General features: G+C 41.5%; 3 protein-coding genes across 4 annotated transcripts in view; 2 read left to right on the top strand and 1 right to left on the bottom strand.

The window, feature by feature from the left end:
- The window catches only part of LOC105917125 (regulator of G-protein signaling 3), a 30,520-nt gene extending 29,148 nt beyond the window's left edge, over nt 1-1,372 (top strand). Inside the window, exon 26 of the mRNA XM_036144242.1 lies at nt 23-1,372. Coding sequence (XP_036000135.1) covers nt 23-238 — 216 coding nt within the window. The 3' untranslated portion in view covers nt 239-1,372. The remainder of the gene's footprint in view (nt 1-22) is intronic.
- A 2,507-nt stretch (nt 1,373-3,879) lies between these two features.
- Nucleotides 3,880-4,572, bottom strand: LOC105917138 (myosin light chain 1, cardiac muscle). The gene has a single exon (XM_012851856.3). The coding sequence runs from the start codon at nt 4,544-4,546 to the stop codon at nt 3,947-3,949; it is 600 nt and encodes a 199-aa protein (XP_012707310.2). The 5' UTR covers nt 4,547-4,572; the 3' UTR covers nt 3,880-3,946.
- Nucleotides 4,573-11,510: 6,938 nt separating this feature from the next.
- On the top strand, nt 11,511-21,704 carry gpsm1a (G protein signaling modulator 1a). Of its 2 annotated transcripts, none has more exons than XM_036144271.1 (4): nt 11,511-11,617; nt 14,892-15,202; nt 19,481-19,669; nt 20,370-21,704. In XM_036144271.1, the coding sequence occupies exons 2-4, from the start codon at nt 14,951-14,953 to the stop codon at nt 20,541-20,543; spliced, it is 615 nt and encodes a 204-aa protein (XP_036000164.1). In that variant the 5' UTR covers nt 11,511-11,617; nt 14,892-14,950; the 3' UTR covers nt 20,544-21,704. The 2 variants fall into 2 exon arrangements, with proteins under 2 accessions (XP_036000164.1, XP_036000163.1); XM_036144270.1 differs by having other exon boundaries at nt 14,888-15,202.
- Nucleotides 21,705-24,401: the final 2,697 nt, after the last annotated feature.

Below are 24,401 nucleotides of genomic sequence, written 5' to 3'. Positions count from 1 at the left end.
GACTCAACGATTCTGTCTCCAGGTCAATGTGGACTCATTTGTCAGGGACTCAACCAATCATAGCCTGAACTTCGATGTTAACCCCACCTCCTTCCAGCTGGCCCAGGATCAGATCTTCAGCCTGATGGAGGCCGACAGTTACCCACGATTCCTCAAGTCCCGCCTCTATGCCCAACTGGCCAATCACAAGACAGCCACAGCCTTGGAGGTGTCCAATCAGAGTAGATCTGGCAGCTAGTTGTGTTGGGGGGGTCAAACAGTGGCTGGTTCAGTCGGACTGATCAGAGTCTGTGATTGGCTGGTCATCACCGTTCAGAAAACTGATCAAAGGGACATTTAGCCAGCTGCATCATGGGAACTGAGGGTTTGAAGAAGAATAAATAAACAACTCTTCATTTGAATGTCCAGTTAAAAATCAGATGTTTGGAGTTTAATGAGTAACTTGCTATGATTTACAGAAGTGTAACCATGAAGAGTGGATCCCCAAACATCAAACTGCTGGTTATTGTCGGCTTTAAGACCTAATCTATTAACATTACTGAGTCTGGCCTCATGTGTCCAACCCTTTGTTGTAGTCTGGTACTAAACTCAGTAACAGGACCCAGTTTGTTTAAAGGACCTGAAGAAGAACCAGAAGCTTTGAGGCTGTGACCGTGAGACAAATGGTTTTAGAAAGTCTCATAGAAAGTTATTTTTTTTTCTCAGTTATCCGGCAGACAGCTTTAAATCAGAGGCAGCAGGACTTTCTCTCAGTTCTTCTGAAGACGTTTCCACACCTGTCCAGGAGTCTTTATCGGTTATGGAGGCTCTGAGCAACCTGCAGGTGGAGCGCTGCTGTTTCTAAGCTCATGGAGGTTCGTCCTCCTAGAACCAGTTCGGGTCAGAACCAGTGACCCACCGTCGCTGTCCTGGGTCGGTAGAGGCTGTTGTTTTATAACAAACTAACTGAAATGGATCATGTGTTAACTTACGTTCACCTGTCCAATCAACTGGTGCCGCTGATTTCTAATAAAACTAACTGTTGGATCCATTAAGTCTCCTGAGATGAATCTGTGGCGAACTGACAGACACACCAACATCAGGTTTAACTCATGCAGGCTTTCTCCTGAGATGGTTCATCAGTTCCTGGAGTTCTTAGAGATCCTTCATCATCCTGCGGCGTTGGTGGATCCAAGCTGAGACCAGAGAGGAAAACCGGGCTAAGGTCCAGAACCCTGGAATATGGTGGAATTGGGTAATTTGGTTTTCCAAAAGTATTTTTTAACCCAAGCTGTACTTCCATCAATATGTTTTTATGCTCACTTTGAAATAACACATTAGAAAAGGCTGAACGAAACGGCAAACTTTAAAATCAGTTCCTACATTTTGCAAACATTTTTTTATGCTCACTTGAGGTGGTTTTTGGTGTTGTGTAATAGAGTTAATGCGCTAAAGAGGAGATGGTAACCTGTTTGCTGAGTAAGATCTGACGAACATTTCCCACATGACGGATCAGCAGGTGTAGGTACCAGATCGACTCGGGTGGTCAGATCGGCTCGGGGGGCCTGCGCTTCCCGATGACGTCAAATATGGCAACTCCCCTCAAAAAAACTACATTACACCCGCGGTCTCCATTTGTTACAAATCAATTTTATTTTGTTAATTTACGGTTATTTTCCAGTAACTTAATCGAGGCATGAAAACTTTTAACATCATTTTCGAATGCTTCTGTGGTAGTCTGACAAATTAATCGGTAATTTTACATCTTAAGAGAAATTTCCTTCCTCCAATTTAAAAAAAAAACAAGTTGTGAAGGGAGACTAAACCATAAACTCTTTTAATTTTTAATAAAAGTCTGCAGCCAATATAATTTTATCACGGCATTCATCACTTTAAAATCAATAACGTTTATTCCTACTTTTTCTACTGATATTACTATGTTGTTCTTTCTGATCACAATTTTTTTATTATTCCAGATGAAATTGTGACAATATTCTTCCAAAAATGTATTAATTATTTGTTGATTTTTTTTGTAAAATGGCTTGAATATTTGTTCTGTCATTTTCAGTGTGGTCCTTATGTTAATCATTATACCTAAATATTTTACCTCATTTTTATCAATTAAAGTGGGTTGATTATTCTGAATTGCTAAGATTTCACATATTCCATCTTCATCTTTAAGCCTGAAGCTTTTGAGAAAAAAGAAACCGCTAAATTAACTAAATAAAATTGATTCGTTACTAATACAGACCGCGGGCTCAATGTAGTTTGTTTGAGTGGCGTTGCCATAATGTGACGTCATCAGGAGGCGCAGGGACCACGGAGAATTTCTTCGTAAAATTGTCCGTTTACAAACCGCAATCCCGCTCTAGAATAAAACCTACACCCCGCTATAATTACTTTAGTAAGTTGTCCAGACCAATCACAATGTTTTGCGTTATTGTGCAAACGTTAAACCAATCATGTATAGTGATGTCATCAGAAGGCGCCGGCCCCCGAGCAGATCTGGTACCTACACCGGTTCTAGTTCCCATAACGCTCATAGAAACGATTTTCTCTCTCATCATCTCCAGACTGCAAGAAACAGCCCCAGTACTCGCTGACATGACAGAATAATTGGATACAGTCCTGAAAACCTCCCTCCGTTTTTAGCTGCCAGGCTGCAACCTCCACTTCCTGCCTCTGTGAGGGGTTCTATGCGTTCTCTACGTAGAACCAGACATCCACAGTCAGTCCTCAGGCGGGTTGTGCCTTTGTCCTCCATGTTCTGCCTCTGCAGAGTCCACCAGCTTTTGGTTTCAGGGAGTCTCATGGAGCTATTATGGACATTATGATAAAATTATGACTTTTGGGATCATTTTGGGAGTTTTTATGCTCTAAAAGGACAATTTAATTTTCTGTGTGCATCTGTTTAATAAGCAAAACACAACAGACATGAGGAAAGATTAATGCCAGTAAACATGGGTTCAATTCCTATTAACACCATGTTAATGCAACTCATTGAAGGCAGACTGAGTTGATATGTTGATAGTTGGTATAATATGATTGAATTTGACTTTGTAAAGTGCCTTGAGATGACACGTTTCATGAATTGGCGCTATATAAATAAAATTGAATTGAATTGAAAGTTGCTGCAGTGACCGTGGACGTCTGGTTTGTCATCACAGGCTGCAGTTTCCTGTAAATTCAGTTTATTTAGTTTCTTTATACTTTCTGGAAGCACTGGGGGTTCTAGACCAAATTTAGCAGGGGGGCCAGGGTGGGGCCAGTGTTTTTTCACAGGGGCACAGAACAAAAGATTTGGGGGGGGGGGGTGGGGGGACTTAACAGGTCAACATTTCATCGTTTAATATATTAAGCCAATTGTGGCTCTGGAACTGCAGGTTGCAGACCTCTGATCTTTTCTCAATACAGCAGGAGCTTAACGTGAAACAGCTTAATTTTTAATTATTGTTATTTTAATTATTATTTATTTTTTAATTGTTTTGATATTTTATTATTGGGTAAAAACATAAACAAAAAAATACAAATGATCTAAATGACCAGTCAGTCACGGTATCTTTGTCAGCATTTATCATCCTAAGAAATTTAATATCATGTTTTTAGTACAGGGGCCAGGAACAGTTCTACAGGGGCACAGGCCCCTGTTGGCCCCTGTCTAGAACCGCCCCTGTCTGGAAGTGAGGGTGGTTTTGTTTAGGCATGAAACATAGTCACCTTTATCAGCTCCAACAGAGATTTAATTATAATATATTAACTGATGTCCAATATGTTGAGAATGTAGAGAAGAGTTGATAAAGTTGTTGAAATCAGATTAACACTTTTTGAGCGTTTCACATCAGAACCTCTGGTCGAAAACCAGAACTCAGACCCTTTTAACCACACAGTAAAAACACAGAGTGAATGGACAGATGTTTTATTACACAAACACATCTGGATAAACGTTCCCAACACTCCCTCCGGGTTTCTATCCAGCCAGGATGTGCTTCACAAACTCCGTGTAGTTGATGTGTCCGTTGGCGTCCTCCTGTCCCACCATGAGACGGTCCACCTCGTCCTCGGTCATCCTCTCTCCCAGCGTGGCCAGGACGTGACGGAGCTCCGCCCCCATCACCGTGCCGTTGCCTTCCTTGTCGAAGACCCTCAGGCCCTCCACGAAGTCCTCGAAGTTGCCCTGCTCCTTGGAGCGCGCCACGTGCTGCAGCATGGGCAGGAAGCCGTCAAAGTCCAGCAGCTTGACGTTCATCTCCTCCGCCTTGGGCCTCCCCAGCAGCTTCAGCACCTCGTCGTTGGTGGGGTTGTGTCCCAGCGCCCGCATGACGTCGCCACACTGGGCGAACGTGATCTTCATCTCCCCGGCGGGCGTCTCGTCGAACAGGGAGAAGGCGTCTCTGAACTCTTCGATCTGGTCCGGGGTGAACTCCACCACCACGCTCTTCAGGTCCACCTCTGGAGGTTTGGGCTCCGGCTCCGCAGGCTTGGCAGGAGGCGGCGGCGGCGGCTCTTCCTTCTTTGCTTCCGCCTTCTTCGCCTCTGGCTTCTTGGGTTCCACCTTCTTTGGAGCCATGCTGCAGCAGAGATGAAGGAAATGTCCTACGGGCTGTTTTATAGCTTCTAGCAGAGGGGCGAGTGAGGCAGAAATTACCGAAGGAGAGAGAGAGAGAGGGAGCTGCCCCCCCAAATATGGAAGAAAGCTGAAATAGAAACACTCAGAAGATAAGAAGCAGGAGATAAGGATGTTCAGCATGTGTCTCATGATCACTGCTGTGCTGCTGTGAACCTGAAACAAACATGGCTGCCATCATTACTGAGGTCTGGGCCCAGTTAAGGCCCATTCATACCTCACGTAAAAGACGGATACGGATACGTGTGGAGTGTTTCATACGTTCTAACCGTCGATTTCGTCCGTACTTTGACACGAAAATTGGGATCTTACGATTACGGACGAAACGGATCAATACGGAGCAATACTACCGGAAACGGTGGGGGCGCTATTGAGTTTGTTGTACAAAATGTCAACAAAATCACGAAGAAGGTTGTAATTCTGGGCTTTAAACAATGGCGGGATTCGAGGAACGACTTGCAGAGCTTGTCCGCAACTACCCACACATATGATGTGTCGTGTCCGGGGCACAGGGACAAACAAATAGTTTACTTACGGAGCAAATACAACAAAATCACGTCTTGGACCGTCGCCGTGTTTGATCAGTGACGAATCATTGGCGCCCAGCACTGCCACCTAGAGGACATATTGGTTATTGCACACCTCAACGGACGGAGGTATGAAAGAGTCAACGGATAGAACGTACGGACAGAAATACGGACGTGTAGGCCAAACGTAGGGTATGAATGGGCCTTTAGACCGCTTCAGGACCAAGTGAGGACTTCTACCATGCTGGTAGAAGGTCAATGAAACAGCTTGAGGCCTCCAGGTCAGGTCACAGAACCCAAACTGGTTCTGAAGGTTTCAGAGCTCCACCTGTGTTCAGGTGAAGGGTTTCCTGGGGGAAGCCTCCTCCTGCCATTCCTCAACCAATCCCACTGCAAGGCGCCAGCTCTTCATGGCAGAGGTGACCTGAGTACCAATCCTTTGTTACCCCAGCAGGAATTTTGGTTATGTAAGTAGTAATTATTTTTTAGCCTATTTTTTACTTCTACTTCTTACATTTTCATGCAATTATCTGTACTTTCTACTCTACATTCTACATTTTGAAAATAGTCTCGTTATTTCTATTTTATTTCAGCTTGTTTTTGTTTAGACTCGTCAAAAAAACTAAAGATTAATTAGATAAATAGCGCCACCCGGACAGAGTGAATTTGATCGTGTTGGCCAAACCCCAAAAAATAAAACTTAAGAAACGGATTGAATTTGCATGTTATCTAAGCCCTTGCAAGGCCTTTGTTTGGCAATGGTATAAAGCTTGGTACTCCACACTACTCCAGACTTTTTGAATTGAAAAAGCTTCCGGGAGAGGAAGCGAAACGTCTTCAACTACGGAAAACAAGTCCAGTTTCTTTGTTTTTATTTTTTTGGAAAAACTTAAGAAGAAGAACATTGCATTTTGGGATTATTAGTTATTTTTCTTTTCTTTTATCCATTTGTGGATTAACCACTTGGATCAATCCTTCTGACCAGTCTACTGTATATACACACACCCATACAGGGTTTATTGTAAACTCATTTTCTTGTCCAGTTTTGTTATCTGACATCTGTTGCCCTCATTGCTTCCTGCAGCTATGCTTGGATCTTCATCTACATTCCACTTATAACAAGTAAAAGGTTATTGATGATGTCTGTGAAGGTTGACTTCTTGCAACAATACTTTTATGCAACCAGTCATTAGATTTTCTGCTCCAAGAAACCCATGTTGAAGCTCATTATTATGGCACTTTAGTATTTTTGCATTGTACTAAATGGTTAATTTTTAATAGACATATGTTGGTAAAACAATATATATATTTCAATATATATCAATATTAGCATCATTATATACTATGAATAATAATTGCCTTTAGAAACAGGACTTTTTGGGGGAGAGGTGGTGCATTATAGGCCCCTGTGATGTGGGAGGTCTAAGCTATTGTCCTTTACGGCATTTTTTTGTTGCTTGAATTACTTTTACTTTTATACTTTAAGTAGTTTTGAAACGGTTACTTTTATACTTGAGTAAAATGTTTACGATGATATTTTTACTTCCACAGAAGCATTTTTAAACCCCAGTAATTATCTATACTTCTACTTGAGTAATAAAGGTGAATACTTTTGACACGTCTGCTTTGTAAACGCAGTGCAACTGAAAGAGAAGCCGTGATTTCTAGCTCCCTTCCTGGTGGTTCCCACGTCAGAACCTGATGACATGAAAATATTCAGCTGAATGCGCTGATGCTGTTCCAGAAATAATCTGAGTTTGACTTCTTCTTGTTTCTTTCCATCATTAAAAAGATTAAAGTTATACTGAGAGTTGGTCCTGAGCTAGAACCCGTTTTGACGGTGGAAACAGAACTGGTGTTAAGGAACAATCGGAATCTGTTTAATGGAAAACAATTCAAAATGCTTTAGAACTTTATTTAGTTTTAAAGGGCGAATCCCACATCAGTTTATCTTCTGTCTGTTTAACGCTGCTGGCTGCAGGAGGGCATGAAACGTCCCGGGTCCTGTCTGGCTGCCCTTCACACCACCCGGTCTTAATTTAAACCTCTGTCAGTCCTCACGCCTGGGCGCTTTATTTCTGTCTCTTTATCTCTGGAGGGTTGGTTCCATGCAGAGAACATCATTAACATTCCAGTCGTGATAAGAACGGCGATCGACCTCCATCCTCTGTGTCTCTGTGGGGGGGGACAGCCTTTTTTCGCCTTATTCGTCTATGTAATTAAATGAATGTCTGTCTTCCAGAGCGTCAAAGAAACTTGAAATTAGAACTTTAAAGGTCAGCAGACAAAGTGAAAATCGTTATTTATCTGAAGTAGTTCAGGTTCAACACTGAGCTCAACCTGACAGACGGTATCGTCACAATGGGCCCTGAACACACGTCTGATTCCAGCTGCTTGGGATGAAACCTGCACTGTTATTGGTCTATGCACATTAGATCATTAGGAACATTAAAAATCCAAAAAAAACATTAAAAACCAATAGATATTAGTAGGCGTTTACTTAAGTCTTTCAGATCGTTTTTTACAGGCAACTTTACTACAACAGTAGAATAAAATCCTGAAATTATGGCTTTTAGTTTCAGAGTTTAAGTGCCCCCCCCTATGAAACATTTCTGGAGGCTCCACTGGATGGAAGGTCAGTGAAACAGCGCCCTCTAGAGTCACAGATAGTTCACAGTAAATGTGGCACCAGTTTGTCTTAGAAGTAGCTCCTGTACCTGAATGTAAGCACCTTTATCCAAGCACTTGTACAGGTGTTTGGATCCAGGTACTTACAGATTCACTTCTATACAGAAAACCTCTATTATTATCTTCAGCTGTCACTTTCTACATGTCGTATTAAATAATCCTGTATATTCTTCAGTGACGGTATCAAGGTGCTGGTTGTTTGTTCCTGTAATACTTTATCAGCTGGTTCTGCTGTTCTTTTTATATCTCTCTTTGCAGGTGTAGAAGCAGACTCTGAGGATGTTATATCACTCTCTCCATTTCCTCTCCTCTTTCTCTTTCACCTTTTCTCCCTTTTAGCATCTGTCTCATCTGTTTCTCTTCTTTTTTCCTCTTCTATCTTCTTGTTTCAGTGTCCATTGAACATGAAATAGTCCCAGCATAAAATCTAATAAAGCTTCTTGCATGAATAAACCTGGAAGTTACTGGTCTAGCTTCCCCAGTGGCTAAAAGTTATGCTGTGATGCTTTAATGTTTTCTTTTTACTAAAATTAGGCCGACAGCTCAGTACCGTGTGAAGTTGGCTTTTATGGGATGACTGACCCGTGTGTTTATTTCAAGCCAGATCCTTTTTACTGTGTGGTTCTGTTAATTAAAAAAGATAAATTTGGAAAAATGTAACTGACCTTGTAAAATATGAATACAAAGAAGAGAGCAGGCATGGACGCCCGTCACATCGCAGGTAATACATTTTTTTTTCTGGATCAAGAATCTATCTGCCTGTCCATCCTGCAGGAACCCTGCCTGCTTCACAGAACTGATTCCAGCTCTCAGACGGCTTTGTTTATTCATTTTAATAAACCATTTTAAGCGCAACACTGTGTGTGGTTCCAATATCAGGTTCTCTGTCTGTCTGAGCATTACACATGTTTTATATATTTTAATGGTTGTTCTGTCCTTGTTGTAAGTCCACTTTGACGTGTGCTGCTGCCTGCAGGTCACCCTGCTAAATTTCTTCACCTCAGTGAGAATCTGGCGGAGACAAATGTGATAAAAGCATCTGACAGTCTGGTCAGATGCTATAGTAGAGGCTCTAGATCTCCATTTGGACCTCAGAAAAAGTTTAAATCCTGTTCTCTGAGCAACAACCAGGGCGTTTTTAAATCCTCTCTGGACTAAAAACCATCCCGTCCAGCAGGGGAAGCTACTGTAATTCTTTTAGTTCAGTTTCTGACACCTGGAAAACATCTTCTGGTTGGTTTGGGATTTTAAAAAAAAGTGAAGCATACATATAATATATTAATTTATATTTATTATTGAATCATGAATTTCCCCATTGTGGGACAATAAAGGAATTCTAATCTTATTACATTTTCAGCCCCAGCTTGAGGTTTGAAAAGACAGGACATGCTCAGACACAGAAGCAGGGATCCGGCTCATTTAGTGGTTTCCTTCAGGAGAGAACCGCCGCTGACAGATGAGCTTAGAACCAGTTTTCATGTCAGGAGTCTGCTGTGTGTCATCATGTGTGACTTCTCTGTGGGAACCGAAGGTCTCCGTTGGGGGGTAGCGGGGATTTAAAGAGCTGCACGACAACCAGACCTTTCCTGATGACCAAGTCCTCACCAACCCAGGACTCTCCTGTCTGCCTCCCGGTGACAGAGCTCTTCTGGAAACCTCGCTCACACCGCCGTTGTCTCCTCCTGCCAGCTCCGTCATTCCAGCCTTCACCTGGCTGCCTGCTCTCCACCGTTCAGTTCAGGCCCCCGTTTGAATCTCTGCTCAACAGAAATCTCCCTATAGAACCCTCTCACTGCAAAAACAGAACTGAAAATAGGTAACATTTTCTTTAAATGAGTGTATCTGTCCTTGATTTGAGCAGGTAAATAAGATGATTTGCCAACTGAGTAAGATTTTCCCACTTAAAATAGGAACAATTCATCTCCATCATCTTATTTCAAGTGCAGGATGTCTAATTATCTTATTTTAGGGGCAAAAATACCCTATTCCATTGGCAGATAATCTTATTTACTGGCTCAAATCAAGGACGAATAGATTAACTTTAAGAACATTTTACTTGTTTTTAGATCCGTTTTTGCAGTGCTCCTCGTGGTGCCTTTACCATGGTTTGAGAATAATGGTAAATAAACCTTGTGATCTTCAGAGGTGTCAAGTAACGAAGTACAAATACTTCGTTACTGTACTTAAGTACACTTTTTAGGTATCTATACTTTACTCCATTACTTATTTTTCTTCCTACTTCTTACTTCTACTCATTACATTTTCACACAAGTATCTGTACTTTCTATTCCTTACATTTTTAAAACAAACGTTACTCGTTACTCTTGGCTTCAGTTTAAAATTTATAAATATTTCTTTCACATAATGTGCACCATCCAATGCAGACCATTGGCGCCATCCACACCTAGTGAGAACTAGTGTAATTGGATGAGTCATATAACGCAAACATTCATTGGTTAGCTATTCTATAGCTATTCTCTTTTTCTCTCTTTTTCTCTCTCTCTCTCTCTCTCTCGCTCTCTCTCTCTCTCTCTCTCTTTTTTTTTCTCTCTTTCTCTCTCTCTCTCTCCTTTTCTCTCTCTACACACAAACTACATAGAATGTTTTTGCACCAAGGGGTATAGTTTACCTTAGGTATTTGATGAAACTCACACATTTATGTTCTGGCAGTTCTGCAGGCTTGAACCTCTGTTTGGAATTGAATTCCAATAAAATTTTTAGAGAGAACATGCTCCTTGAGTGACTTTGTCTTTGACTAATGGGTTAATGGTTATGTTGTGTCTTGGGCCACATGTAGAACTAACCAGTGTTTAAATTAAGCTTTCAATTCATATAGTGGTATTTTTTTAAAGGTTACTTTATACTTTTATACTTTAAGTAGTTTTTGGAGCACATACTTTTTCACTTTTACTTGAGTAAAGAGGTCAAGTTGATACTTCAACTTTTACCAGAGTGTTTTTAAACTGCAGTATCTATACTTCTACTTAAGTAACAAATGTGTGTACTTATGACACCACTGGTGATCTTACCATCTGTGTCCAGTGCCTGAATCTGGGTTGGTACCATTCCATATAACATTTCCCGACAGAGAAAGAGCACATAAAGTTAGTTGCAGTAAAAGCTCAGTCGATAGCCACAGCCGGCTGAGAGAAAGAGCTAAACAGTGAAAGAGGGTTAGGGTTTCTCCAGAACAACAGAAGTCCACCGGACACTCTGGGACAGACGAGGAAGTGGAAGCCAGACCTTCTGGGGCTGGAAAGGAAGGCTTTGGGAATGGTTGACAGAAGCAGAGGCGTTCGATTCTGCAGAGCAGAGTCGGTCCAAATTCCTCCATCGCAACATTAAAGATGAATTACCAATTATCAGTCGCCTGGCTCTGTTCCCACGCTGACAGAGCCAGGCGACTGACCTTGAAACACTCCTGTTTTTTCCAGTGAGGACTCTGTGTTCATGATGTGTTCACCTCTTTGGAATTAAACGCAGAACCAAATACGTCGTTTTTGCAGTTTTAGTTGTTGAGGAACCTGTGAGAAGCTTGATCGTTAATTCTGGCTCCTGTGTGTGAGGCCCACAGACAGACAGCAGCTCTTTGAGCGGCTCAATGGACGCCAACAAAGCAGCAGTGTGTGAGCAGAGGGCGGGGGGGGGAGGGCTGCGGCGTTGGGAAGCCCTCTGCCGTTCCCACAGAAACCGTGAAGTGAGACCGGCTGCAGGGTCCCCCCCCTTTGACGAGGAGGAAGACCGGCGTGAGACGTTGCGAGGACTCTTGGACACTTTGGAGGAACTCTGTGACGTACAGGTGAAGGAACTGAGATAAGCTTTCCCGTGTCTCTGTAGTTTCTGTGTGTAGATGTTTATTACTAAAGCGGGTTCAGTCCATCTTGGTGCTGATTTGAAATCAAAGCGAGTTTGATGTGTGCTGCCTGAACAGGGTGGGAGCGTCTCTGTGTTGTTCCCTCTCACCGCCACCAGGCGGTGCTGAGGAGCTCAGGAGCATTTAGTCTCTGTGTTTCTACTGGACTCTTCATGACCTGCTGCTGCAGAACCAGAGAATCTGCAACAGAACCAGAGTCTCTGCATTGCTGATGTGAGCTACTTCACAACCAATTTAATTCAGATGTGTGTACGGCAATCAGAACCAATTTTACTCATAGACATCATATACGTAGACGCGTCATAGGGCGCATGTTCGCACGTCAACGTCACCGCCATATTGTATGTGGCAGAAAAAAGTTGAGTTGTGAACGTGGATCAGAGAAGATGCCTCAATTCTGTGCTGCATGGAAATGTATTCTGGCTGTTTTCACTACTTGTATCTGCCTTCTATATATATATATATATATATATATATATATATATATATATATATATATATATATATATATATATATATATATATATATATATATATAGATATATAGAAGGCAGATACAAGACACACACACACACACATACATACATACATACATACATACATACATACATACATACATATATATATATATATATATATATATATATATATATATACACACACACACACACATATATATATATATATATATATATATATATATATATATATATATATATATATATATATATATATATATATATGTATGTATATATATATATATATATATATATATATATATATATATATATATATATATATATATATATATATGTATATGTGTGTGTGTGTGTGTGTGTGTGTATGTATGTATATATATCTATATTTGTGTGTGTATGTGGTATGAATATAAGGATCAATTTGTTAAATCTAAACATTGTGGTCTTCATTATTTCATAAAACCGTGTCACATGTGAACCTTTAGGAACAAACCTTTTGGGGGAGTATTAAAGAGGTAAAATGAATAATATGAGGAAAAAAAATTCCTAGGTCAATAAAGTAAAAAAACCAAACAAACACAAAAGTGATAATGTTATGAAAAAAACGTCATATTATAAGAATTAAGAGAGAACATTTCCAGAATAGTCACAGTTTGCAGAATTATTTCACTCCTGGAGTAATAGGGCCAGGTTAGATTATTTTAAATATTTTTATTCTTTAGGAGAATAAATTCAGGAGAATGAAGCTAAAGGGATACGAAAATAAACTTGTAATGTTACAAAAACAAAAATACTACGAATACAAAGTATATTCAGAGATTAAAGTCCCTCTGATACTGCTTAAGTGACTGAGTAACTGCAGATTTGCCACATTTAAGATGGCGGAAGCTCTGACGCATCGCAGCAGAGGCAGAACCCGCCCAATGACGTGTCTACGTATATAATGTCTATGATTTTACTCACCATGTAACTGGTCAATATTTGAACTTCTGTTTCAATAACACAAAATGTCGTCTGATTGTATGATAGTCGACTCTGTCAGAGGCATAAGCATCATCTCAGCTGAGAGGGAGAGACCTTTCTAAGAGGTCAGTTTGGCGATTTATCGTCTTCCCGCATCTCTCCTTAGTGGATAAAGAATCACATCATCCCTGATGCTCCTTTTTCACTTTTCACTTTTTAAACCCTCCCACTGGTAACCGTTACTGTTTTTAGCTCCTCTTCGGTGTGGTTCCATGAAGACGTCACGTCGCAAGGCTGTCTGTCTCTGACTGCCTAAGGGCTGGAGTCACTGTTTGTGTTAAGAGCGACGACAACAATTAATCTTATTTCAGAGTGACTTTAGAACTAAATTCAGACCTGCAATATTTTAAAAACACACAGGCTCCATCCGAATACCTGGTATTCGGGTGGAATACTTCAAGACTTGAACTTGAACTTGAACTGCTGAAGCTAAAACTGGACTCTGTATCACATGTGTCCTGCATTGTTTACATCTCAATTGCTGTACTGTGAAATCACTGTGCACTTTATCCTGGAACTGTCCTGCAAAGTTACTTTTTTATCCTGCAAAGTTACTTTACTATCCTGCAAAGTTACTTTACCGCCTCTCGCCCAGTGAACGCTGGAGATAGGCACCAGCAACCCCGCGACCCCATGAGGGATTAAGCGGATTAGAAAATGGATGAATGGATGGAAGTTACTTTACTATCCTGCAAAGTTATTTTATATCCTGCAAAGTTACTTTACTATCCTGCAAAGTTGCTTTATTTATCCTGCAAAGTTACTTTATTATCCTGCAAAGTTACTTTACTTTCCTGCAAAGTTACTTTATTATCCTGCAAAGTTACTTTACTACCCTGCAAAGTTACTTTATTTATCCTGTAAAGTTATTTTATTATCCTGCAAAGTTACTTTATTATCCTGCAAAGTTACTTTATTCTGAAATTCACTGAAATTCTCAAGCTGTATGCAAACGAAATGTCGTTCTGTACGCACTCTGCATACAAAATGACAATAAAGTTTGTCTAAGTCTAAGTCTAAGTCCAAGACTTCTAGTTTTGGCAATACTCCGGAGGAGAAAAAAGGAAACCTGTTTAATATGGGATTTAATATGGGACATGTCTTGGTCAAAAGGAACACCAGTACACCTGCACAGGTAATGCTGGAGGACCGCTACAGGAAACTAATCTCTGTGGCTCCGTGCTAGCTAAGGGGCGGCTATCTGCTGGAGCCGGGTCTCCAGTTCTGACACCCTCGCCTCCAAAGCTACAAAAACACTTAATTTAGTGGCGTCAAAAGCATTTGAAATGCTTCCAACACCACTGTTTATACTTCTTCATTTCATCAGCAGCATATTGCATGCAGGTGAAGGTGGCAGTATCAGCTTTCTAACCACGGTGAGCCTCTCACTTCACCAGAACTCGTGCAGGTCTTCAGTCTCTGAGGGGAGACCATCTTTCTCTTGCTTGAAGGTCCTGTGATGGATGTAGTTGGTAAACTACGACACAGCTTGTTAACAGCAGCAATAACTGCAGATAACGTGAAACGTTTCTGTGCAGCTCGTTATGCTTCCAGTAACCGTAAACATGACACAAAATACAGGTGATCCAGGTGGGAGGTTTTCACGCCTGTTTTTTTTTTTTTTTACCTCATCCCAGTCCTCACACACTGAGAGAAGGATGTCTGTCTCACTTCCTGTTACCCTTCTGCTCAGGTAGAGCGCCGCCCCCCATGAGAACGGCCTCTTCAGAACGTTCTACACCTTCACCACTCCAGCATGACAGATAGAAACATCTCCTCTCCGTCCGCCACATCTAACCACAATGGCAGCATCAGAACTGCGGTGTCCAAATGCTCTCCGGGTCCATCCGAAAAAGATTCTGTTGAAGAAGGAGCGAGAGAGCAGAGTTCAGGAAGTCCTGAAGCTGGTTCTGTTGCTGAAGATGGTTCAAGCTACAGCAGAACCTGGAGTCAGAGCCTGGCATCGGTGCTGAGATACCGGACCAGAACCCCCAGAACCAAGAACAAGGTAAACAGCAGCTGCTGGAAATCTACCTGAGCGTGATGTCCTTGATTCATCATGTCTGGACTCTATATATATCTAAATGTGTAAAAGGTGAAAATATTGAATTCTAATCAGAGTGGTTTAGAAATAAGTGTGTACAGGTGCTGATCATTTAATTAGAATATCATGAAAAAGTCGATTTGTTTCAGTAACTCCATTCAAAAAGTTACACTTGAATATTATATTCATTCATTACACACAGGCTTATATATTGTTCTTTTATTTTGATGATTATGACTGAGAACTGATGAAAAACCCAAACTCTGTTTTTTTAGGAAATTAGAATATTGTGAAAAGGTCCAATAATCAAGACACCTGGTGCCCCTCTAATCAGCCAATTAACTCAAAACAGCTGCAGAGGCCTTTAAATGGTCGCTCAGTCTAGTTCTGTAGGCGACCCAAAGATATGGAGGACTGCTGACTCGGCACATTAATAGGGGAGATTCCCAAAGAGTGGACTGCAGCTGGATCAGAGCTTCCAGAACCAGCAGACGTCGCCTTCCTGGTGTCAAGCCACTCTGAGACAAGAGACAGAAGCGTCTTGCCTGGACTAAAGACAAATGGACAGGACGCTGCTGAGTGGTCCACAGTTCTGTTCTCGGATGAAAGTAAATTCTGCATTTCCCCTGGAAATCAAGGACCCAGAGTCAGGAGAAGGAGAGGGGAGGCACAGAATCCACGCTGAGGTCCAGTGTAGTTTCCACAGTCAGTGACGGTTGGGGTGCCATGGTGTTGGTTCACTCCCATACTCCCTGCTGCTGACCAACTTTATGGAGATGCAGGTTTCATTTTCCATCAGGACTTGGCACCTGAACACAGCACCAAAGCTACTAGTACCTGGTTTAAGGACCACGGTGCACCTGTTCTTAAAGGGCCAGCAAACTCACCTGACCTTAACTCCACAGAAAATCTATAGGTTATTGTGAAGAGCAAGATGAGATGCACCAGACCTAACGATGCAGAAGAGCTGAGGGCCCATATCAGAGCAAGCTGGGCTCTCATCACACCTGAGCAGCGCCTCAGACTGATGGACTCCGTGCCACGCCGCATGGCTGCAGTAATCCAGGGAAAAGGAGTCCAGCTTAGTACTGAGTGCTGCACATGCTCACACGTTTCATGTTGATGGGATATCTGTATATCCTTTGTTTTTGGTTTTAAGTAATATTCTAATTTTCTGAGATGCTGAATTTGGGGTTTTCATTAGTTGTCAGTTGTAATTATCAAAATGACAAGAAATAAACACCTGAAATATATCAGCCTGTGTGTAATAAATGAATATAATATACAAGTTTCACGTTTTTGAATGAAATACTGAAAGAAATCAAGTTTTTCATGATCTTCTAACTATGACCAGCACCCGTAAGGAATAGAAAGTACAGATACTTGTGTGAAAATGTAATGAGTAGAAGTAAGAAGTAGGAAGAAAAATAGGTAATGGAGTAAAGTATAGATACCTAAAAAGTGTACTTATTTTAATATGTGGCAATAAGGTGCTAAAAATGCGTGGAATCGTGCACGCTGAAACATTACAGGAGTACGGCGCTTTATCGAGTTCCAGGAGCTTCACACTACATTCAGTCACATGCTGACATGCTGATGGTGCTGAGCTACAAAGTAATCACAGCTGGGCCAGACTGACAGGAACAACCGGCGCCACCGAGCCATCTGACCACCGGCAGAAAGCAGAGCAGGTGAATCGTCTTGCCCAATAGCATAACAACTGGTTCAATCTGCTGGCTTAATGTCTTTAAAGACTGCCCATTACTAAGGGGTGGACCTGTTTCGGTTGAATTTGCATGTTATCTAAGCCATTACAAGGCCTTTGTTTGGGCAGTGGTATAAAGCTTGGTACTCCACATTACTCCAGACTTTTTGAATTGATGAAGCTTCCTGGAGAGGAAGCGAAACGACTTCAACTACGGAAAACAAGTCCAGTTGCTTTGTTTTTTTACTTTTTTTGGAATGACCATGACCTGGATGACTGAGAATCTTCACCAGCCATAACAACTGAGGCAGTGGGATTTGAACCAGCAAACCAGCAGTTACAGGATGGAGTCCCTGGCCTCTGTTGCCTCGCTGACTCCCGTCCTCCGAGTCGCCTCACCCAGTAGTCCTGACGGCTTTAGGCCCACAGCCTCACCTCTGAGGTGTGAGAGACGTTGGTTCCCCTCCATGCTGCCCACCTTCCTGGACCAGATCCACAGACGACACTTTTCCTCCTCCACAGGACCCACATGGACGTGGTGAGGGGAACTATATGGGAGCTGTTTGTGGATTACAGTTCAGCATTTAACACCGCAGTCCCCTCAGACTGGTCTCTGAGCTGCCTGAGGTGGCGTTGGCTCTACCTGACCAGGTGATCACAGTAGGTCAACACGCCTCGATCCCTCGTCCTGAACACGGATCACTCTGTGTGGCAGTGTTGTATAGTAACGAAGTAAAAATACTTCACTACTGTACTTAAGTATATGTTGGAGTACTTTATACTTTTCTCGAGTATAAAATTTTTTGATAACTTTTACTTTTACTTCACTATATTTCTGATCTTAATTACATACTTTTACTCCAATACATTTTCAATGTTTGGTTTAGTTACTCATTACAAAAAGAGAGAGAGACGCACGCAAGTGTTTTGACCCCACCTACTGATTGACTGCGACAAAGTTGAGACTTGCCTGGGCTTGTTCATCACCACCAACAGGATAAGAAGCTGGTTCAGTGCTAGGGCAGGTTAAATTAACCTTGTGGTATAGGTAAAGCATCTAATAGCAGAGAGTCCTAATTTTCTTAACTAAATGATACCTGCAGGTGTATCTTTTAGCAGGTTTACCATTTCCTGGAGGTTAACTAAGCCTGGTTTATCACTTAACCATGTTCTTAATATTCACCCCCGCTGGTCTAAATTTTGCCAGCACTTGGTTGTGTACAATTTTAAAGTGCATAGCACTGACCTTACTTGAAGAAGGAAAACTGAAAGCTTACAAAAAGGTTGTATTATCTGTCTAAACTTGGTCTAAATTTCTCCTGCACTTAGCTGTTTATATTATTTTAAGTGGATTTGACCTTCAAAGTTTACCAAAATCTAAAATGTCATTCAAACTGCATTTGCTTTGTTTTTCTTTTTACTTATACTTTATATTACATTATTTAAGTACATCTTTTTTTACAGTAATTTTGATACTTAAGTACACGACATTTCAGATACTTTAAGACTTTTACTCAAGTGACATTTCAGTCAGTGACTTGGACTTTTACCAAAGTCATATTTTGGAGAGGTAACTATACTTTTACTTGACTCTGAGATTTCAGTACTTTATACAACACTGCTGTGTGGTGAGCCTCTGCTGTCCTGCGCCTGCAAGCTCACGTCAGAGGCCAACATCATCTGCTGTTGAGGGACTGATCAGTCATGAGACCCTACAGGAGGGAGGGGACCCATCTGGAGGACTAGTGTCAGGAGAACCACTTCCTGTTGAGCGTCAGCTTGTGGACTTCATCTGGAACCAGCAGAGGGACCACAGCGGCATCACGTCAATACCGCCGTGAAGAAAGCCAGAAGCGTTTCTACCTCCTCAGGCGGCTGAGGGAGTTAAGCTCCACTCAAGGTGCTCAGAAACTTCTACACCTGCACCGTTGACAGCATCTTGTATGGGAGCATCACCACCTGGATGGGAAACTGTGATTAAAAAAAAAACAACCTCTTGGAACTTGAGAGTCATTCGATCAGTTAGTGGACCATCAGAACCACCCTCCATATCCTGCAGGACATCTACACTAAGTGCTGAAGGTTAAAGGCCATCAAGATCCGGCTACAGGACGTTGACCAGTTGACCATTCTTTGGGACAGAGACCGTTACACCCAGTTTCCGCGTAAACAGAGGTGGCAGCTGATCAGCAGAGGTCTTGGGGACACTAACGCCGTCTGGTCCAGCTGCTCTCCTGGTGTTTGGCCTTCTGAACTAGCCTCCATGACATGATCTGTCACGGTGAGCGTCCCTTCTCCTCCGTATGGGAGATCCTCCTGGCACTCGGTGTGACCATCGCCGTCCTCAGGTAAAAACGCACAGAAACATCTGGTGACGCCTCAGGTTTTTAGGGGTTGGTGAGTTGTTTCTGGCAGGTTGCTTTCCTCGCGGTGTTTGGTTTCTGCTTTTGGTTTGCTCTGTTTCTGCTGTAGTCTGACACTCTGGAAAACCCCATTCACCGCTGTTTAAGGTCTAAACAGACCTTCTGTGTCTGTAGATCGGTCAGGAGGAAGCGGCGGATCTGTTGGACCTGATCTTGGAGTCTCAGAGCCAGAGACTGTGCGACCAGAGAGCCAGCCTCAGTCTACTTCCTGACCCAGGACCCCCTCCTCTCTGCGGGGCCTGCTGTGGAGAAAAGACTCTTGTTCCAAGTTTGGACTTCTACAACATGCTCATCCACTACCAGGTACCGGCATAACACCACCTGTGGGCCTAGACACAGACATAAAAACCACAGACTCAATAAGAGCCTTTCAGAATCATGACATGAAGGTAAGGATTAGTTTCAGTAACCTGCCCTGAAACATCAACCTAACCTAACCCTAACATGTTGAATTTAAGTAACAAGACATTAGGTCAGTCTGTTTGTCCACATCTGAAAGGTTCTGGTTTTGTTCCAGGTCATGATAAAGTCTGTGGACAGGTGTGTTGTGGTACTGACAGATAGTGACGGTACAGGAATAGTTGATAATGTTCAGATCCAGAAACTGGTTTGGGGTCAATGCACTGCAAAAACGGATCTAAAAATAAGTAAAATGTTCTTAAAATTCGTGTTTTTGTCCTAGATTTGAGCAGGTAAATAAGATTATCTGCCAAAGGAATAAGTATTTTGACCCCTAAAATAAGATAATTAGACATCCTGCACTTGAAATTAGAGGATGGTGATGAATTGTTCCTATTTTAAGTGCAAAACTCTTATTCCATTGTCAGATAATCTTATTTACCTTCTCAAATCAAGGACAGATACACTCATTTTAAGAAAATTTTACTTATTTTTAGTTCAGGTTTTGCAGTGTGTGACAGACGCCTGTATACCCAGCACTCAGAATGATGTAATGGACTGACGTCTGCTCTGCTTTCCCTGTAATGACCTCTGCTGTCTGCAGTCTGACAGGATGGAAGACCAGAGGTGCTCCCTCCCTCCTCCTCATGAAGCTGCCGGTCCAGTCCCTGAGGAGCAGGAGAACTTCTTCAGTCTGGTTCAGAGAGTCCAGTCCAGGAGGATGGATGAGCAGAGAGCATCAATGCAGCTGGGACACGGTGACGATGACCAGGATTAGGAGCTTTCTGGCTTCCCCCACCATCACCGACCACATCATTGCTGATGGAGCAGGTCCGGAGTCTCCTGTGAGTGTGGACCTTCAGATGAAAACCAGAACATGATCTCCTCAGCTTAGCTGTAACAGGCTCTGGGTTCCTGCTGAGGTCCCTTGGTTCCTGAAGACTGATATGATCACATGACTCCCGTGTCCCACAAGGTTTCTGCTAGAACAAGAACATGGAGGTTCCGAGGAAGGTAAAGATAAACTAAAGGAGCCAATCTGTGACTCACACGAGTCTCCAGATTAAACCACTGATGCACAACTCCCAGAATGCATTTCAGGAGCCTGGAATAGGCATGTCATGAGTTCAGGGCTGCATCCAAAAACGTCTAATTGGTCAGGACTCTTCAGCCAAAGCAGAAGTGTGTCAGCTGTCTCCATGCGTAGTGCGGTCAGTAGGAGGGAGGAAAAGGAGCCTGTAAGCTTCCTCTCATAGCTCCTTTAGCATAGGCAGCTCGGGATGCCCCTTACCGGCTCTAAGGAGCTATAAGGAATCCCACAATCCTTTGCATAATATGTCGTAACAGCCCACCTCACGGATATTAACGAAATATCCAGGTAGAAGAGATCCCATAACGTAACGGTGCAACAGCAATGATTTCAATCAAAGGAAGCAATGAAATTGCCAGCGGTGATGTAATATAATGTATATAACATGTTAACTTTGAAAACTGAACTGTTTATGTTGCACACTTCGTTCATTTTGCACATAATCTGTATTCACCATTTTCTGTTAAAAACAAAAACCTACTCACAAAATAAATAAGTATGTCAACTCTGTTTTAGCAGACAATAACAAGCAATTGGAACGGTTATTGTTAGAACTAGAAAGTCTGTATAAGTTTACTTTAATATGTTTTGTTTTGTGTAATGAGAGTTTCAGCTGTTCTCTACGTTTGTCTAAGTTGCGTTTTTTGTAGTTCATGTCCAGAAAGCTGTAGGATCTGACTCCATCCTCCATGTTTCTGACTCCATCCTTCATGTTTCTGACTCAGTCTTCCGTGTTTCTGACTCAGTCCTCCGTGTCTCTGACTCCATCCTCCGTGTTTCCGTCACTAATGACGTCAGAATTAAAGGCTGGACTCAGCTCTGCAGCTGAAGCCCCTTTCCTCCCTGATGGAGTTCAGGGAGGACAAGGAGCAGGAGGTAGGAGATAGGAGCTGTTATTAGAAAATTTCGGATGCAGCCCCAGACTGGAACCTCCCAGATTCAGTGTGACTCACTGATTGGTTGTCCTGCTGCACAACATCAGCAGAGGATTATGGGTACTGTAGTAAACCCAGACGGAGTGTTGTGGGTTCCTGTGTTTAAGTCAGTTTGATGTTCGTAGAAATAAGATGTTCCAGCTGACATAAACGCGTCTCTAACAAACCCTGGCTGTGTTGTTTCTTGATTCAGCAGCTATTAAACTCTGGTATTACTGCTTAAGGTTGGCCAGATTTTATACTCATGAGTATGTATTTTATTCTGAAACAGTCAGAAATTAGAAGAGCAAAAGGTCTGCAGCTTTAGATGTGAGGGTGCAGTTTTTAGGGTTAAATGTAATGTCTTTTAGGGCTGAACAATTAATCGCATTTTCAATATAATTGCAATTTAAAAAAAACGCAATTTCCAAATCGCAGAGTCTGCAATTTTTGGCTATGTAACAATCAGGGAATTAGACACGTCCATTAGGTGTTGGTAAAATGTTTGAAGTGGTTTTGCCTCCACATGGAAGGAAAGACAGTCGCAGCAGTGAGATAATCTAATTTCATTACTTCTTTAGAGTTTATATAATCATACATAGCATTAAGTACAGGTCAATCAGTTTAATACATAGACTTGCTTGTTGGTTGCACTTTATGTTCAACAAGGACTGATGTCCAAATCAACTAAAAGGTGTTCTCTTGAACAATATTCTGATTAATAGAAACATTAAAAGTTCTTGTTTTAAATAGTCCTTGTTTACAAACGTCTTTATTTAGATTTTTGTTGCTTGTGGTTAATGCAGAGAAAAGTCAAAATTGCAATTTTGGTTGAAATATATTGTAGGCAGAACGCAATCATTTCTGCTCTGAGTTTAGATGCTGTGGGTTTTTTAGCAACTAATCTGCACAGCGAGGAAACAGATTGATTTGTTCTTTGTATATGTTTAAAAAGACATGATAAATTAAACTGGGGAAAAAATTGCATTAAATCGCAATATTAAGAAAGAAAAATCGCAATTAGATTATTTTCCAAAATCGTTCAGCCCTAATGTCTTTACCAGCATTTTCATGTTTTTCCTGAAAACAGATTAGGTTTTGTTCTATTACCGACATCAAAGTCAGTAATAGAAGGTGAAATTCCTTTTTAAATATCTTCAGTGTGTTATTAGCTCCTGAGTGAGCAGTTTGTATTTTTGGAGGCAGAGAAATAGTTCAGAATATATACGATGTAAAGCCCATGAGAAAAAGGCTCCAGCCTCTGAAGACTGCTATAGTCGAGAGGAGTAGGTAAAGTTCCTTTATTGTAGGAAGGGGAAAATAATCTTCTTTTACACACAATATAAAAGCGACAACCTAAAAAATGAGCATGATCGACTTTGGATTTGAGTCCAGTAACTATCACAAATAGTCAAAGTGATTTTTGGTTTGAAAGTATTTCTGATTCTGAATGGCTCCCAGAATGTCTCCTAAAGGCGTTATCAAAAGCTACTAATCCTGATTATATGTGAAGAGTATATATGTAAGCAAAGTTAAAATGAAACTGACTAGTTTGTGTGTGTGTGTGTGTGTGTGTGTGTGTGTGTGTGTGGGGGGGGGGGGGGGGGGGGCGTTATTAGGAGGTGCTCCTAATGAATCTTCCTAAAAAAACTAAAATTATTCAGTTTCCTCTGTAAAGTCAGACATTTATGATGTTTTTAAGGCTTTTCGTCAAAATACAACATGTGGAAAAATGAGAGCACTTTGTAAGACAAGTCCTGGTTCTGTGCTACACTGCCCATTGTTGTATTTTTTTTCATTGTACTTTATTTTCTCATTTTAATCCCACAATATCACTTTGCTAATTTTCCTTCTTGACAGATTAAACATATTATCTGGTGTGGAAGTAAATGCACCATTGTTGATACAAAATTTGTTTAAAGTTTTTTTCAGGATTTTATTTTCTCCTCCTACTGTTTACAAAACATTAATATCATTATTGGACAATGCAGACGACTCTCCCTGTGGCTCTATGCTTCTCCAGGAGTGAATGCTGCTTGTCGGGACTTTGATGCAATCAACTGGTTCCCTTATATAGGACATTTTTTACCAATCTGTATAATCTGACCCAATCTGTATAATATGATTGAATTTGACTTTGTAAAGTGCTTTGAGATGACATGTTTCATGAATTGGCGCTATATAAATAAAATTGAATTGAATTATTGTTAAATCCCACGTGGGGAGTGGGGCCCCACACAGCATTCTGTGCTCAGGGCCCCCAAATGCCTAGCATCGCCCCTGGTCTATAATAATAATAATAATAATAATAATAATAATAATACATTTTATTTAAAAGGTGCCTTTCTGGACACAAGGTCACCGTACAAAAGGATAAAAAACACAATGTCAGAAACAAAGTCAAAACAAAAAAACATTTAAAAAATACAGAGGCGGGAACAGGGAAATCGATATTTAAAGAGAATAGGCTAACTTAAATAATGCAGCCACTTGAATGTACGGCAAGCGTTGTGCGCCAAGGGGATTTTTTTAAATCAACTACTAGGCTACAAACTGTGAATTGTGGAGGGGTGGGTGGGTAGAAGTCCCGGTACCGGTCCATAGCGGCCCAGTTAAACTTTAAGTTTAAGTG

The sequence above is a fragment of the Fundulus heteroclitus genome, chromosome 12 (assembly GCF_011125445.2).
Source record: "Fundulus heteroclitus isolate FHET01 chromosome 12, MU-UCD_Fhet_4.1, whole genome shotgun sequence".
NCBI classification, from domain to species: Eukaryota; Metazoa; Chordata; class Actinopteri; order Cyprinodontiformes; family Fundulidae; genus Fundulus; species Fundulus heteroclitus.
The sequence above is the reverse complement of the archived record's forward strand: the minus strand, read 5'-3'. Positions and strand labels throughout refer to the sequence as shown.